At 41.2% G+C, this 17,500-nt stretch overlaps 2 protein-coding genes across 3 annotated transcripts in view; one reads left to right on the top strand and one right to left on the bottom strand.

The window, feature by feature from the left end:
• The first annotated feature begins 7,935 nt into the window (after positions 1-7,935).
• Positions 7,936-12,605, top strand: LOC138021629 (ciliary microtubule inner protein 1-like). Its single transcript, XM_068868554.1, has 3 exons — positions 7,936-8,076; positions 8,226-8,307; positions 10,314-12,605. The coding sequence occupies exons 1-3, from the start codon at positions 8,021-8,023 to the stop codon at positions 10,584-10,586; spliced, it is 411 nt and encodes a 136-aa protein (XP_068724655.1). The 5' UTR covers positions 7,936-8,020; the 3' UTR covers positions 10,587-12,605.
• LOC138021628 (centrosomal protein of 192 kDa-like) overlaps positions 12,583-17,500 on the bottom strand; it is a 75,824-nt gene continuing 70,906 nt past the window's right edge. For both annotated transcript variants that reach the window (XM_068868552.1, XM_068868553.1), the window contains exons 49-52: positions 17,494-17,500; positions 15,231-15,360; positions 14,238-14,296; positions 12,583-13,728 (exon numbers count right to left, since the gene is read on the bottom strand). The exon at positions 17,494-17,500 is cut by the window's right edge and continues 94 nt beyond it. In XM_068868552.1, coding sequence (XP_068724653.1) covers positions 13,593-13,728; positions 14,238-14,296; positions 15,231-15,360; positions 17,494-17,500 — 332 coding nt within the window. In that variant the 3' untranslated portion in view covers positions 12,583-13,592. The remainder of the gene's footprint in view (positions 13,729-14,237; positions 14,297-15,230; positions 15,361-17,493) is intronic.

Genomic DNA, 17,500 nt, shown 5'->3' with positions numbered 1-17,500 from the left:
GTTTCGATCATGTGGTAACCCATTCTTGTCCCCAGAGTCCGCTTTTCTTTTGATCAGCGCCAAGAACAAGGGCTCTGGTACGGACTCTGGCCACAGCCAAAGCAGGAATTCCGCGAATCATGGACTCCCGTTTGAAACAACGTTCGTCAGCGGTTACAACAATACCGCAACACATTACGCAGTTTTTTTTTTGTATTTAGGTGATCCCCCGGGCGAGGTGCAATGCCCGGAAGTCTTTACAACAGAAAAAGGGAAACAACAGAAATGGGGATCGCCCAGGAGAGGGAGCACCCCCTAAACGGGACTGGCATACCAAATTCGTCGGGGAGTTGAACCCCGCCTCTCCTACAAAGATAAAAAATCTAAAACGCGAAAAATGCTAATAAAAGGCAAAACAGCAAAAAAAGATTAAAAACAGACGTGGAGATGAAAATAATAAGTACAAGCAATATATACAAGAGCGAAAGAACTAGAAAGAGCAAACGAAGGAGGAACCACTAATGTGTCCATATACGCCGTTACCACCCCACTGGCGGAGGAAGTATTTGCGGCGACGGCTAGAGTTAAAACGTTTAAAATACCGGCAAGGGCAAACAAAAACGTAGGCGGGCCTTTATACCAGAGATAAGGTGAACTGCACTGGGGGGCTCTGAGCGAAAACGATGATCATTGCGCTGTAACCAGACCAGATATTTACAAACGTTCAACAGGTAGCAAAATACCCTGGGAACGCAACGCATCTCATCCGACGAAAAACCAAAGAGGGCACGCCGAAGAGAATTAGACGGAGCCAGAGGGGAAGCTCGGGAGAGTTGAGTCTGGACCCAAGCATACACACTCTGAACAAGAGGACAGAAGAAGAATAGGTGTTCGAGACTTTCCAGCTGAAACCCATTAAAACAGGATAAAGGGATAGTGGGACACCAAGAAGAAATGCGCTAGGCAGTATATAGGACCCCGTGGGCAATCTTCCAGTTAAGATTGGACACCTTGCGATCTAGGGGGAGGAAAAACAAAGAACTCCAGGTGGCAGGTCAGTACAATGCACCAAAAGAAGGGAAAAACTTGGAAACGCAGTTGGGCACGGCAGGGTTAAGCTTGAGGAAGAGAGAGTAAACAAACTTGCAAGACATGGAGTTGACAGGAAAAGGGCCACCAAAAGACCCACCGAAAACCAAACCAGAAGGGGACATGGAACCACCAAGGGCCGACCAGGAACGAAATAGGGCAGAATAGAAGGGAGGGAAAGAAGCAGACGGAAAAGATGAAGGGCTTGAAAGAAAGGCAAGAGGAGAAACTCCAAGCCGGTCAAGAAGCCAGTACTTCAACAGAAAAACCCAACCATTTGGACAAACTATAAGGCGACGGACCCATTGAACCAACAGTGAGGAGACCTTGAAGTCAATGGAGACCACCGAAAAACCGACAGCCTCCTTGGGATGAAACATTACATTGCGACAAACTAGGTCAGGCTTGCCAGACCACAGAAACTTGAAGACAAACGGTTGAGCTCTGTACGCACCCACGGAGGCATATGGACCAAGGAGACCACATACCAAACACGTGAGAGTGCCAGGGCATTTACGACGAGGGCCTTTCCGGAAAGGGAAAGGGCCCGGGAACGCCACGCATCAAGACAACGCAACACCGCGTCAATCCGGGGCCGCCAGTTAGCTTCGGCCAGGTCGCCATGCCCAATATAAACACCAAGGACTTTAATTTTTGACGAGGTCCAAGCGATGTCAACGGAAGTAGAACCACTACGAAAACGCCAAGGACCAAGCCAAAGGCCCTCTCACTTACCAAGATTAAGCTTGGAACCCGTTCCCTTTTCAAACTTTCCATAGGTATCAAAGACGGCAAGGATAGCAGAGTCGGAAGCAGCCACAACGGAAGTGTCATCAGCATATAAGGAAAGAACAGGCAAACTAGTGGATAGACCGGGCGGCAGCAGCCCGACAATGTCAGGGTGGGCCCGAAGGTTAACAGCCAGCACTTCGATAGACGCCGCGGGAAGGTCGAAAGAAATCTGACGAATAACCCTTTAGGAGAACCATGCTTCTGACATCCGTGTACAAAAGACGAACTCACGAAATAAACGTCGGACCAAAGCCAAAACCGGAAAGAGTGCGGAAAAGGAAAGCCCAGTCCACTCTGTCAAAGGCTTTCTCTTGGTCCAGAGACAGGATGGCGGCAGGTGTCTTAGTCTCGGAAGTAAATTCCACAAGATCTCTTAGGAAAGCCGCATTCTCACCAATGTAGCGTCCACGGACGCCACAGGTTTGATCCGGGCCAATCACCAGATGAAGCACTTTTAAAAGACGCCCAGCCAGAGCCCTGGCACACAGCTTGTAGTCAACATTTAATAGACTAATTGGGCGCCAGTTTTTATGATCTAAATGGTCACCCTTCTTGAAGATAAGACAAATGAGGGCACCTCGGAAAGAAAACGGAAGAGTCCCAGACGTAAAAGAATCATTGAGCACATCCACAAGATCAGCGCCCAGGATTCCCCAGAAAGTACGATAAAACTCCTTCGGGAACCCATCTGATCCCGGTGACTTGACATCAGCCATACCATCCAAAGCCTGAGAAACCTCACCCACAGTCAAAGGACCCTCACAAGAGTCGCAGGCCGCTGGGGGAAGACGAGAGGACAGACTGTTCAAGAGATCATCCTGCACAGAGAGATCAATACTGCCAGCAGAAAACAGAGAAGAGTAGAAATGTACCCACGAAGAACAGATGGACGAAATATTCGTGGCAAGGGAACCATCAGTGCGCCGCATGGCGGTAATCTGGTCCGAAGTGCCACGCTTCTTCTCAAGACGCAGGAAATACTTCGATGACATCTCACCCTCCACCGCCCAGCGCACCCTGGAACGGATTCGGGCCCCCTCAGCCTCAAACCTGTCCAACTCCGAGATCTTTTCTAGCACCTTCTCGTAAACGTCCAGAAAGGTAATCCTAACGGCATCAATATGCGATTTCAGGTGGCAAGCAAGGGCCGTGTACAGGGAACGGGAGGTCTTCCGTTCAGCCTGCTTACCCAAACAAAAACGGATGGCAATGCTCTTAATATGTTCCTTACCCCTGTACCACCAAGAATGGAGGGAAGAGGAAGGTTTACGCAGCCTCCATGACTTCCAAAAATCCTCAACTAAAGAAACGAACTCCTGTTCCTTCAAGATAGAAATATTCATTTTCTAACGACCAGGACCCCGAGGTAAAGGGGTAGGAATAGGACAGACAAGGAGAACAGCAGAGTGGTCCGAATAAGGACGGGGAAAAATTTCACATGACTTGACACAGTGAACCCAAGGTATAGGACAACCGATCAAATCTTTTCGAGACGAAAGGGTCCCATCACTTCTCAACCACGTAAAAGCTGCCGTATTAGGATGCAAGTAGCGCCAAATGTCCACGACGCAACAGTCGTTGAAAAGAGACTGAAGGGAACCGGAGCTGTCCGGAGCTGGATTTTGGGAAACAGGGTCACGACGATCCAAAGGCTGACTAAACACCGCATTAAATCTCCACATATAACAGTGGGGATAGCAGAATCTACACTATCTGAGACAAACTGAAAAAAGTCATCGCGAGCCGGGTTTTTGTTTGGCGCATATAGACAAACCACCCGAAAAACAATACCGTTCAGTTCGAATTCCGCTAAAACAAAGCGGCCAGAAGAGTCACAAAGGCTCTTACGCAGGACATACTTGGGCCGGAACAGGAGAACCGAGCCACAGGAAAAAGCTGTACCAGGCGAAGCAATGGCCTGAAAGCCGAAAGGAAAGAACCAAGATGTGCACTCGGCACTTGGTGATACCCTTGGCTTCAACAACAACAGCAAGACCAGCCGGGGCACCACCAGGAGGGGGGCCCGTACTCAGAGGAGGAAAGTCAGAAACACTAAGAGCCGACGAACCCACACTATCAATATCAGAGGAACCGCCCCATGGATTGGGGCAGGAGCGAGCAAAATAACCGGAATGCTATTCGGGCAGTTGGCAGACACATGCCCCTGCTTAGCACACAGATTACACACAATAGGTTGCCCTCTATACCAGATGCGACAATGATACCCATCAATAGAAATGGACCTAGGAGAGGTTTCCCTCAGAACAATGGAGACCAGTCTGGTACCAGTGTAAATTTCAAGTGCTGACTCGACAGATATGTCTGCTTCCTGACCTTTTTGACCTCACCAAAATCAGCCAGAGCATGCTCAATTTCAACATCGCTTTCCTCAAAGGGATAGTCGAAAACGTGGACCAAAGTGGTAGCAGGGCCACCACCCAAGATTTTGCACCATAGTCCAAAAAGAGATACGCCTTCCATAGACTTTGCCCTGCTAAAGGCTTCATCAGAGCAAAATGTAACCTGAACAATCTCATAACCAATCTGCACAGCCAAGATGGAGTCAACATCCCCCAACTGGACAACAACCTCCTTCATTATATCTTCCTTCAACGTGCCGGCCAATTTTCTGCCGGTCAAAATATTAAGAGTATTTGGCAGCCTCATAATGTTTTTTGTTTTTTTGTTTGTTTTTTGTTTTAAAAGCAACGACAGGAACAGGACAAAAAAAAAAAACAAGAAAAAAAACGAGCTTCGCCCAAAAGCCAAGTGGACACAAACAACGCCACCAGCTCATGAAAAACCAAACGTTAACTAAGTACTACTTTACGGTATAATATGAACTATTTTGTTATAGTTTAACTATTTACTATTTAAGGCAGCCTCATGCTGAACAAATTAACGACTAATTTCTATATTACTTCAACTACAAAACGTGCGGCTCACCCAACTACAATGTATATATACAAGGAACTTTCGCGGGATTTCACACCAAGGGGCACGAAGCCCAATTGGGGAAAAAACAAATGAAAAAAGAAGTAAAAAAAAAGGACAAGAGGGCAAAAAGGAAGACAAAAAAAAAAATACAAAATACAAAAAGGGAAAAAAGACCAATGAAAAAGCGGAAAAGATAGCAAAAAAGATGTGGCGTACCCCGAGTTACGGCAAAAGCCGACCATAAATCCCCGGGAAGGTGGCCAAAGGAAAGAAAAAGCAAAAGAAGGTCTTACCAAAAATGTCCTCACGAACTTCAAAGGCGAACCACAAGTGCCGCAAGATCCAAGGGCACTAACAATAGCTTGAACCACAAGTGCCACAGGCTCTCCAAGAGTAGACTGAATTCACGTAAAGAAAATGCCTTGATTACTGGCAGCTCCGCTATTGCAATACTATTAAATAAGGATGGTCTATAGTTTGCAATTGTTTTCTTGAATTTCTCCATGTGGTAAGCAATCTACCGATCACACCATAGTACGTACAGAACGCATGCGCATTGCTAAGATATATATTAGCGCATGTTAAAATGTTATCCTTCAACTTGAAAATGACCGTTGAACGGTCGAAACGTCGTTGTTGTTTTTTAACGTTAACTTTCATAGTAAAATCCCATTCTGAACATTTTTTGATTCGAAAGAAAAAAAAAAACAAAAAACAGAAGAATAAAACACAAAAACTCTATCTGGGGTCCCCCGTGCTACTTTCGATCCAGAGAGGGAGAGATAAGTCGGTCCTTGAGCCATCTGTGACTAATTTAGCCCCTTGACTACTCGCAGCTCTGCTATTACAATACTGATAAATAAGGATGGTCTATTGTTTGCAATTGTTTTCTTGAATTTCTCCATGTGGTAAGCAATCTACCGATCACACCATAGAACGTACACAACGCATGCGCATTGCTAAGATATATTAGTGCATGTTAAAATGTTATCCATCAACTTGAAAATGACCGTTGAACGGTCGAAACGTCGTCGTTGTTTTTTAACGTTAACTTTCATAGTAAAATCCCATTCTGAACATTTTTTGATTCGAAAGAAAAAAAAACCAAAGAATAAAAAACAAAAAATCTGTCTGGGATCCCCCGTGCTACTTTCGATCAAGAGAGGGAGAGATTAGTCGGTCCCTGAGCCATTTGACAACTCGTAGGTTCGCCAGTAGAAATAAAAGAAATATAAATATGATTGTGGTTTTTTTTTGCGACTGTTTTTCTGAGTTTCCTTTCCTGAAATAGGAGCTTTTTTTCTACGAAAATGGTGTTTTTCGCATTTTTTTGCTTTGGCTGGTGAGAAGTTGAAATGGTTGTAAGTTATTACGATCTAATCAACAGTTGATCTAATCTAAATTTTATTTTATTTTTGTACTATTTTTGCACAGCATTCTGGGTAAAGAATGTACAACAAGTGCATAGATCCCCGCCACACCAACAGATCTAAAACGGGACTAAGTCTGCAAGCACAGCACGAAATCCCAGTTAAATTTACTCAAACTCACGTCAAATTGTCATTGCTTTCCCACTGTGGGCTTTTTTTTCCCGAGGACCTCGGGTGGAAATTAGCATAACGCATTTGACAAGTAGAAGTAAGAGGGACAGTAAATTAAGTGGCAAAAAGATACGGAGTAAATTTAGAGCTGACACACTACATTCGGAAATGGTCAATCTCTTCCTCAGAGCTCTCTTTTCTTTTGGCCAGCACAAAGAAAAGAGGGTTAAAAGCAGGTAAGTGGTTTAAGGAAATGCGATCCGTTTTATATCCGCAGTAGTGAGATGTTAGAAACGTGAAAAAGCACAGATTCCCTGGATCCGGGAGCTCACCAGGGGGAGCTTCTATCTCAAATAATTCCTTGGGTCAACTTTTTCCCGGGTAAATTTATTTTTAGGAGCGGGTTTTTCCAGCGAAAAGTATCATATTTCCCTTGACCCTGAGATAGCTTTGTTTCGATTGGCTTTTAATTTACAACAGTGGGTGTGCTGAATCTCCCAGGGGAGATTGACTTTCACAACAGTCGGGAGTGGCGGAATGCTGAATCTCCAAAGGGAGGCGTTCTATAAATAAATGTACCCGGGAAAGGGTTGACTCCGACGTAAAGTATGGGAGATAGCGGCTCTTCTCTATGAGCTCCTGCCTGGATCCAGATCCCCTTCGTTAAAAAGTTAAAGAAAACAGATTATTGACTGCGTTGACCGACGGATAATCCTGGTTAGGCTATTGTACATTATGATGGCATTTCAGTGAGGCAAAATCAAACTCCGAATCAAACTCCGAATATCCTGTGCTATTTACCTCCGAGCAACTCGGGAAAAAATGGCGTCCCGATTTGCATCCGTCACAAGTGAAGAAAACATCCAAATTGTTTTTTTTGTGCTGTCTATTATCTCACTGTTTTAGTATATACTACAACAACTATTCACCTCAGTGTCGGTGGCTAGCGTTGGATATTTACCTCGCTAGCGCAGCCACCTCCACTTCGGTGAATAGTTTTTAACTATACCATATTTGATACTACATTTGAGTTGTACATATACGTTTTCGTGAAGCTGAGCCTTCATTTTTGTTAATGTTGAAATTAAAAACATTCAAATTTCACTGACAGCCTTATCAGCCTATTTATATTGAGCATTTTAGCAACTGTTTGGGAGGAGACCAAGCATTTTAGTGGGGAAGAAGGAGCAATTTAGTGGCAAAGTAAAAGCATAATGTACAAAAGCCTAATCCTGGTACCAAGATGACGGTTGGAAACTGGAAGTGAACGTTTTGCATGCCAGGACAGTTATCTTATCTCTAGTAGATAAAAGATACTTATCAATGCAAATGTGGTAGTGTCAAGACAAATTATAAAGGAAAAACATCTCACTTCCGGTTGCCTTTCGTGGGTAATTTGAGCATGTGAGCCAATCGAATAATCTACCGAACTGGCCTTTTAGGATATTCGAAGGCAAGGCTCTTCCTCCACCCTTGTAGCCCAAAACGGGGTCCGAAAAAGGTATGAAGTTATGGTAACAGCTGGAATTTATGTCCCGTCCATGTCCAACGGGGGCTGGGGAGGAGCCCCACTTAGGTCCCCACAAAAATAGATTCGTTGTTAAGGATACAACTTCTGCAAACATTGGAGTCGTCACTTGTTTTCCCTTCCAATGCATTTGTAGCAAACGAAAGAGCACTTCATGGTTTTCGGAAAAACTAAAGCGGGATTTAATTTCGTCCATCAGGACCAAATCTGGTGAGAAATATTAACTGTTAGGCGAGTCATTTTGATTTAGCCAGATGTCTTGATTTACAAATGCTAATAGAGTGATATTGAACATTGTGGATGTTGAAGTTTACCTGATAGCTGTCTAGTTAATTAAAGTAGTACTTTGGCCTTTACAGGAAAGATCATATTGGACACGAGCACAGTGCAGCCAAACGATGGCCAGAGAACTGGGGTTTTCTAGTCGGGCAATACAAGATAGTGAGTAATTTTCCGAATGAGTGCGTGAGGTTCATTGCATCGATCATGCATTCGAATGTTCTTCATCCCTTGTATCGAACGACTTGGCAAGTGATATGCATAGGTTTTTAATATTTTTATCACCCATACCCGTGGGTTACTGAAATTTTGAGGACTGTCATTAAGGCTTTCTTGTGATCTATTAATCTAGCGTCCATTGAAGTGGCTATCCTTGCGATTGCTGCAAGCCTAAACTTACAGGGCAGGTTTTCCAAACGAAGCATAACTTAGACCGTGCTTTTTGACGATCATTTTTTCTCCAAAATTTTTAAGAGAGTTGCTTCAAAAGGAAAATGCTTTAAAGTTGTCCCTTGATCTCTGTGTTTGTCAATGAACAGCCTTTATAAGCTCGTATTTAAAAATATTGGCCAAGATTGAGATGAACTCAAACGCCGGAGGGTGTAAAGTGCAGGTTGCAGATCCTTGTTTCACCATAACTGAAACAAAAGTTTAGCCGATATTTTAATGCCAGGACTTTGTATAGGGAAAGAGAAAACTGTGAAATGCCATCAGTGTAGCAGCGGCTGCAATATTGATGAAATGATATATGAAATGGACCATATATTAATTGCGGATGTGAAATCAAGTGAAGCTGTGATCCTCGCAGTTATATCATTTCATCAATATGAACTGCAGATATGAAATCAAGTGAAGCTATGATCCTCGTAGTTATATCATTTCATGATTCATTGAATTACAGTTATATCATTTCATCATTGATTCATTCCTCACGGGAACATTGGAACCCACAAATGACCAGTTCCCAACGTCAGTGGCTTCTTAGCTCAGTTGGTTAGAGCGTCACACTGGTATCGCAAGGTCACAGGTTCAAACCCTGTTGAAGTCCTGAAATTTTCAGGCTTCTTTGCACAATTGCAAAAATTGCGTTCATAACTGCAAGGATCATAGCTTCACTTGGCTGCAATATAATTGTTGGATCAGTAGTGTCTGGTCAGTGACATGACTGTCATACATGCCAACTCTCCCGGATTATCCGGGAGTCTCCCGGATACGGAACGAATCTCCCGGTCTCCCGTACGGGTCATTAAATCTCCCGGATAAAAACGACTCTGAACGTTTCACAGACGTTTCTCAATTCTAGACTCAAATTGCATCCCCAAGTTTAAAGAAGATCGATTTTTTCAAACTCGTTTCGTTGTTTCTTAATGTATTTCTTCATCTCTGAGTTTCAAAGACACGTTAGCAGAAGTAAACAAAATGACTTCCCTTAGCTATCATAGCCATATAACCGATTGTTTGATTGGATCTCCAATTAACCAATAAAAATTCTTGACATAAGTACCCTGTTTCCCACAAATTCACAGTGGTGGCAGAATATTCTTGTATTCTGAAGGAGCTGCTGGGGGATGGGTGGATACTTTTAGGGGGGAAGGGGAAGAGGAGGGGGAGGGGGGGGGGTGGGTAGGTTGATCGAGGGGGAGGGGTGGGGAGACCGGATGGAAAAAATCTCCAGATTTTAGATCTCCATAGGTTGGCATCTCTGGACTGTGGACACCAAATTTCAAAAGTGAGCGGTTAGTGGTTGGCCAGGTTCTAAATACTGATAATTTTCGGTGGAATTCTAGATTCCTAGAGCTGAATTTTGAATTTTAAAGCCCAGGATACCAAATTCTCCAAGCACAAAATTTCCTGGATTTTGAAAAAATCCCAACAGACCATCTTACAGTTCTGTGCTCAGTTACCTGGCCTTTGAATAAAAGCGAGGCTGGAGTTGATACAAACCTCACTGCTTTTGTTATGTAAATGGCAATTTGTTAGCAGTACAACATGATTTACATTGTACGTAAGAAAAGCAGTGAGGTTTGTATCAAAGCAAGGTCAACTCCAACCTCACTTTTATTCAAAGGCCCGGTAACAGCACAGAACTGTAGAATGGTCTATTACCTTACATGGTGCAGCATTGCGTATTGATTGTAAACAATAATTGACCATGCCTTTTTCCCCAGCTTGCTAATGAAGATGACAGTGTGGAAAATGGTGCTGCGGCAGTGAGGGTGAAACAGAGGCGAGAAGCCCTCAAACTTCCCCCCATTGACTCTAGCGTGGCATCACAGCTGTCAGTTGGCAAGTCAAATGCTAAATTTCCAATCAAAACTTCTGAGGAGGTTGGCTGGCGGTCAAGTCAAAGGCATTGCAGTTTAGAAAAATACGGCAGATACACCAAACTCAAGACCTCATTCCTTGGACAAATGAAGTGGCCTCCAGAAGCTGTAGATTAGAATTTCAATTCTGCACATCTTGGCATACAGTACATGTACGTTTCTAAGCAACCAAGAACACCATTTTGTGAAACAAGTAGCACAAAATGTATGACATGCTATGTAGTACCTTGCATAATGCGAGACGCTGAAAAACCCACATTTTGATGGAGCATCTTTCAACAATGCAGTGCTTTTCTCTGCTGTCATTTTCGTTCTCTTTAAGTAAATAATTATTTAGATGCCTTGCACTAATACATGAAGATGCTGCATGAAAAAATACTTTCATGTCAAAGTGCCTATCACCTTAACATACTTTTCCTCTTTATTTATTCTCCAAAATCGTCCCAATATTATTAATAATTATTATTACTATTGTATTGTGTAGTTTTTAGAATCTTTTGACTGAAAATTCACCTTTTTATTGACGCTTTGAAACATGGGAAAAGTGGTTGTTCTTTGTTCGATAACCGAGCAATGAAGGGCAATGAGTTTGATACCAGGTTGACGTCACAAATTACTTTGCATCGCTGTTTTCAAGAAACTATCACAATCCAAAGCAGCTTGTGACGTCAACCCGGTATCAAACTCGCAGCCCTTCATTGCTTGGGTATGGATGAAAGTATGACTCTTCTTTACGTTCAAAGTGAATAAAAAAGTGTATTTTCAATCAAAAGGTTTCAATTTGGGATGATTTCAGAGAGTAAATGAAGTGGAAAAGGTTGTTGTGGTAGTAGGTGCTTTAAAGTCAGTTAATTTCACTACTACTGTATTGTGTCATGTTGATGTGTCTTCTGCACATGATTCAGTAATCAGTGAAGGCTTTTTGCAAAATGTTGGCCTTGTTTGTCCACTTTTTGTATGGTTTCTGATCGAGTTTCTTGAACAAATAAAGCAGTGGTGTAGAAATTATTAAGCACTATAATTAATTTTGGGAAACGTTTCTCGCATACCTGTAATTCTGAAGGTTAATTTTATTTCGATCTTTGACATAGACAAGAAAACAGGAAGGTTGCAAAATTAATGCTCTGTTATGTAGTTCAAGTGTTTGAAAAGGTTTTCATTGTAAATTAATTTTATGATTTTAGTTGAAGATCTTCAACTGATGATTTAATAAAAAAAATTGAAATGGTTTAATTTGATACTAAACAAAACCACCTTTTTCCCTAAAATCTGAGAGAACATGCCCACAACTTTGTAAATAAACAGTATTTTATTTGTGTCTTCAATCATGGTATTATCTGTATTTCTAAATAATTATCATTGTCCTCTTCATTCACGATACATGTTAACTTATAGTTTCAAATATTGTTTTCTAAATAACCACTTACCGTAAACACCAGCGTATAAGCCGCACCTTTTTGCTCAAAATTTTCGGATCAAATCGGGGATGCGGCTTATCTGCGAGAACATCTAGACACCATGCCGTAAATTTGCATAAATTAACAAGTTTAGTGAAAATTCTTAAGTCTGTATAGACCTGTGCAGGAAATTAAGAAGAACTTCATAAAACAATACCACATTACGCATTGATCATTGCTTTTGCGAGTTTGGTGGCTTCTAAAAGAGCCGTTTTTGTTTGAGCTTACACAATGACATTTTTGTCAAGACTCCACTTTTGATTTATTTTAATTAATTTCTCTCAATTTTTTTTTTTCAAAATCTAAGTTGCTAAACTCGGGGTGCAGCTTATCTGCGAGTGCGGCTAATACATGTACGCCGGTGTTTACAGTACTATCTCTCACTCTAGAAACATTGACTTGTTCTGCCGCTCTACAATATTAAAAGTAATAATTTATTCTGTACCTGCACTAGAAAGGTACATGTATAAATAGGATTAATTTAATTGTGCACACTTACAATTTTACATACATGTATTGTAAATCTCCACTTAGTTTGTACTAAGGAAGTGGCTAACTCCCTTCTTCAAGTGAAAACTTGTCTGTTTATGTACTGTAGCATTAAAGTAAAACCCTTATTTGTTTTTGCTTGAAATAAATATAAACTAATAAAGAATCTGCTTTTGTTCACTTACAAGAATATGCTATTTGCTCTGTATTTTACATTAGACTAGTGACTTTCTAGTCTAAAATCTATTTGCAATGGGTTGAAATGTAAACTATTTTCTTTGCCCTGCATGTTGAACCGTTGGCTCAACCTTCTTGAGATAGTGTACTTTGCTGAAAAGGGTACCTTGAAGCAGGTGATCCAAGATAATTGTTTGGGCCATTTCATTAATTTAAGTGTTTCATCTGTCTCTGCCTTCACTCTTGTGAAAATGAGTTGTTTGGTCAGGCAAAAAGCCAAACAAATAAACAGAAATTGACTCCGTCAGCCCAAGTTAAAAAAGGTCAAGATGCTAATTTGAAAAATTCAATGGTCTGGTTACACATGTGCCTTCCTTGTGTGATGGAGGAAGCTTCTCCAAAAGTTCCTCATAAATGATGTCAACTAACAAAACCATAGACACTCATTACTATTTTAATAAAAATACTGTGAATTTTGCTTCTCAACTATACAAAAAGTTGTTCAATTAGACGGTACTGACAAACAAATCATTTAAAGGGGATTTTCCTCACAATAGCCTAATTTTTTGTTCAGCAATCTCCACAGTCAGAAAATTTTAGAAGGTTTGTACAATTATAGTGACAGCGTCTACCACAGAGTCATACCATATTACGTCTCTCTTACGAAAAAGCACTTTTCAAGTTTGGTGCTCATATTCTCCACAAAATTAGTTAATTTTTTTTTTGCTGCCTCACTACTAGATCCCCTATTTTGCTTCTTAAATACAGTTTGTTTGCATTCTCACAATGCCATTCATGCCACCATTGTATATTAAACTCTATAAAATCTTTCTTAAGCCACATATTCATGACATTTTCCCCAAGCTTTCACCCTCTAGAAAATCCACACTCATGTTTTTTTAAAAATGATTTTATCTAATATGTGTAATATACTGTCAAAAAAGGTGTGTTCAAAGTTTATAGTTTCCAGTAACTTATGGTCAACCTCAAGTTGAACATTTCAATCTGAACTTGAACCTTGAAGCTTTACTGAGAGAATTGTCTCTGGATCGGCAGTAACAACCAAAGTTGCCTCAAATGATCTGCCAGGCTCTGTTGGCATAAATATGACTGGTAATCGAACAAATCTTCCTGCCCTGCGAGATAAACACAATGAAATTTAGCTGATTGTATGGATTTGTTTGTGTCTTACAGTGTGTTGGGTGAAAGAATTTTCAATTGGTTTGACTCATAACCTCTTCAACCTGCCCTGTACTGTGCAGTGTGTGTAGCCCCTTAAAATTTTGACATGACAGAGCACATCTGAAACAATGTGTGTGTACTTCTGTAACTGGGTTACACCACACACAGTAATTAATTTCTTACATCTATTTTTTATTATTTAAGTGTCAAGTCTTCTAGCACTGGGGCACTGAATTATTATGCAAAAATCTTGAATTGCATGCATGTTGATAATCAGCAGAAAATCCTCCTACTTAGCAACTGATTAAAAGAATAGGTTGAAAAAGGCCTACACTTGGTTACATGATTTTGTCGGCTCGTCAATATTGGGGTCAAAATTACTAAAATTATAGTGTCCTTTTAAGTTTGCAACAGGACAGACCCCACACACAAATTCACAACTGACTAAAATCTCATACTTCACCTGACTGTAAATTTTGTGTTGTTTACAGAGAAAGGCTTCTTAGGAGAAGCAATCCGTGCCTACAAGAATAGAAAGAAAACAAAAGCAAAAATACAGTGCAAGAACGGCTTAGGAAGGAATTAAGACATGAATATTCCATTAGTATTTATTGTCTATCCCAGAAGTTGACAAATTAAAATAATCTTAATTAAGCAGGGCCATGGAGCACTGGAAAGGGCCCTTGCCCTTCTCTGAGTTCATTTTCAAGAATTGAATTCATTCATGGGTTAACTTTATGGGTTATCTACCCTTTTTAACCAGGAATCTGGGTTTCTGCTCACTTTTTTGACTAACAATTTAAATTAATACAATAAAATACAATACATACATATCAAGTGAAGCTATGATCCTCCCAATTACGAACTCAATTTCAGCCATTGCGTAGAGAAGCATGGAAAATTCAGGACTTCAACGGGGTTGAAACCCGTGACCTCGCAATACTGGTGCGATGCTCTAACCAACTGAGCTATGAGCCTCCCAATGTCACTGGCTTCATAATTCAGTTGCTAAAATTGCGTTCATAACTGCGAGGATCATGGCTTCACTTCATTTCATACCCGCAGTTCAATAAATGATTCATTTCATTCATTAGTACATGCTTACAGTTAATTGACCACACCCCATGGGGGCTTTTCAGGGCCAATGAAACGACAAAACAGAACAAAAACAACAACAACAACAGTTTACTGTTAAGAATTTCAACTGGCTGGAGGCAAACAATCAATCCAACCAGTTGGATATTTCCAAGTGCACTCAGCTGAGAAGTTGAAACAGGGACTACCAGGATCAAAGTCAATGCTGCCTCTATTTTATTTGTTTCGATTTACAGTCTCCCAAATTAGTGGAGCACTTTTGCGTGGCTATAATTTTATAAGCTTAAGACGTAAATTGCAGGATTATTATTATTAAAGTATCAATAATAGTCAATAATACTTCCATAACAATAAAGCTTACCAAATACTGATTCTCTGCTGATCCATTACAGATTTTCACTTTCATTTCACTCCTTTTCCCAATGGATGTCGATGGAAACTGCACAACTTTTTCAGCAACATAGAGTCCTTTCTTTCCCTCTTTTGGTGATCTGCAAAGACAATAATGCACACTACATGCATTTAGACAAAACGCAACCTGTAATTTTCATTGCAATCATTCAAAATTACAACAGCACTAGATTTTGTCCACAGCTTTTCAAAAACATGACGTTCACAACCGAGGCATTTATCCAGGCAGGCAGGAAGGAAGTTCCATGCAAATAATTCCATGAGTTGGGGAGTCAGGTTGGGGAGTCAGGGTGGCTTAGTGGTTATCTATCAGGCCTCCCACCACTGCGAGCCGGGGTTCAAATCTGGCCTCGGCCAGCACGTGGGCTGAGTTTCAGTCGATCTCAACCTGACTCGAGGGTTTTTCTCCAGGTACTCCGGTTTTCCTCCCTCATCAAAATCGACTCACAGCTAATTGACATCTAGCTGTGGTCCTGTGCTCCGACATCAAACATGGACTGTATAGCGGCAGCCAGAGGCGCCCTTGTATGCTTTCAGCCCGATGTTGTGAGCCGCGCTCCTCGCAATTCAGTCCTTGACTGCATGTAAGGGTGATTAGCACTAGCAATATTTATTTATTTCTTTATTTATGAGCAGGCAAGATGAGCCAAATCCTGCGCTGTGATTGGCTACCCGAGGGATTTCTTGCTTGGTCCCACAAGCTTGAAGATCATTTTTTTGGTGTTTTATCCCATATAATAAATCTTTTATTGAACAAGCTTGTTCAGTAAAGATGGCTGGATATTGGCCTTGTTCTTCTTTTGCGTGTTTATTGACCTCAACTTCGTCTTGGTCCATAAACACATAAAAAAAACGAGCTTGGCCAATATCCAGCCATCTTGACCAAACAAGCTTGGTCAATAACCCATAATTATATATTTGAGTGTCAACTATTTAAGCAATAGAGGACGTTTTCCGTGTTTCCATAGCCTCATCTAAACACAAGGGGGAGTTGGGACAATTCAAGACAGTTATGCAAACCCGAGGCGCAATTGAAGGTTTGCACAGCTGTCGAGAATTCTCCCAACTCCCCTAAGTGTTTAGATGAGGCTATGGAAACATGGAATTAAAATCCTCCATTGCTTTTATAAAATATTTCTCAAAGATAAGTCGATACACGCTCATATTATTTTCCTACCAGCCAATCAAAATGCACATCTGACAACACATAACCAATCAAAATTTGCATCAAAAGTATCATCGTGTCATGCATGTCACAGCCATGTTTCCATACTCTCATCTAAACACAGCTATTGACAAATGAGAGTGTGCGTACTATTATTCACCGAAGTGGAGGTGAATAGTGGTGGATATTTGCCAAGCCGCGAAGAGGCGAAGTAAATATCCACCACTTTCACCGACACTGAGGTGAATAATTATTGTTTAAGGGTGCGTTCGATTGACCCTATTCCGGAATAAGAATACGTGGGGTGATGATTTAAAGCACTATGTGTGGCGTTTTGAAGTAACAAGGATAAAAAAAACTTCATGTAAAATAACATTTTAGCAGATGTTTGGCAATTTTAATGTAAATCTCCACAAAAACGAAGGATTTCTAACTTCTATTCCATGTATTTCTAATCCGAAATACGGTCAATCGAATGCGCCCTTAGTATATACCACACAGGTTGAACAAAAAACGAACCAAAAAAACTTAATTTTTGTAAAATACAGTGGAGAATTCTAAATCTTGCACCAGCTACTCGGAGGTGAATACTACTTGGATAATCACCTCTGAGTTAGCCAATCAGCGTGCGAGGAGAGCATTATTCACCTGTCTGGAATATACTATTATTTAAAATTGCTGCACTAATTGGGAACACTGTACAGACATCAAATCAAATCAACTGATACAAAATTTTAGGTGCCAAGAAAGGAAAAGGAAATGGGAAAACCGGAGTGCCAGAGACAAACCTCTCGGAGTAGAGAAGAGAACTTGTCCAACAAACTCAATCCTCATGTGATGCCAGGTCTGGATCAAACTGGTTGGAGGCTAGTGCTCTCAACACTGCAATCCCTGCTCCTTAATAAAACATTGGAAAAAGACTATCCATTCCTCCCTCACTGGATATGAAATTGGCTAAAGTCAACTTCCTCACATTGCTGGCTATTAAAGTACTTTGAGTTACCGTAATAGTCAAGCTACCAGTAGCAATGAAGCACCACTTACTAACCTCAACG

The sequence above is a fragment of the Montipora capricornis genome, chromosome 10 (assembly GCF_036669925.1).
Source record: "Montipora capricornis isolate CH-2021 chromosome 10, ASM3666992v2, whole genome shotgun sequence".
Classification (NCBI taxonomy): Eukaryota; Metazoa; Cnidaria; class Anthozoa; order Scleractinia; family Acroporidae; genus Montipora; species Montipora capricornis.
This window is presented reverse-complemented; position numbering and strand designations above follow the sequence as displayed.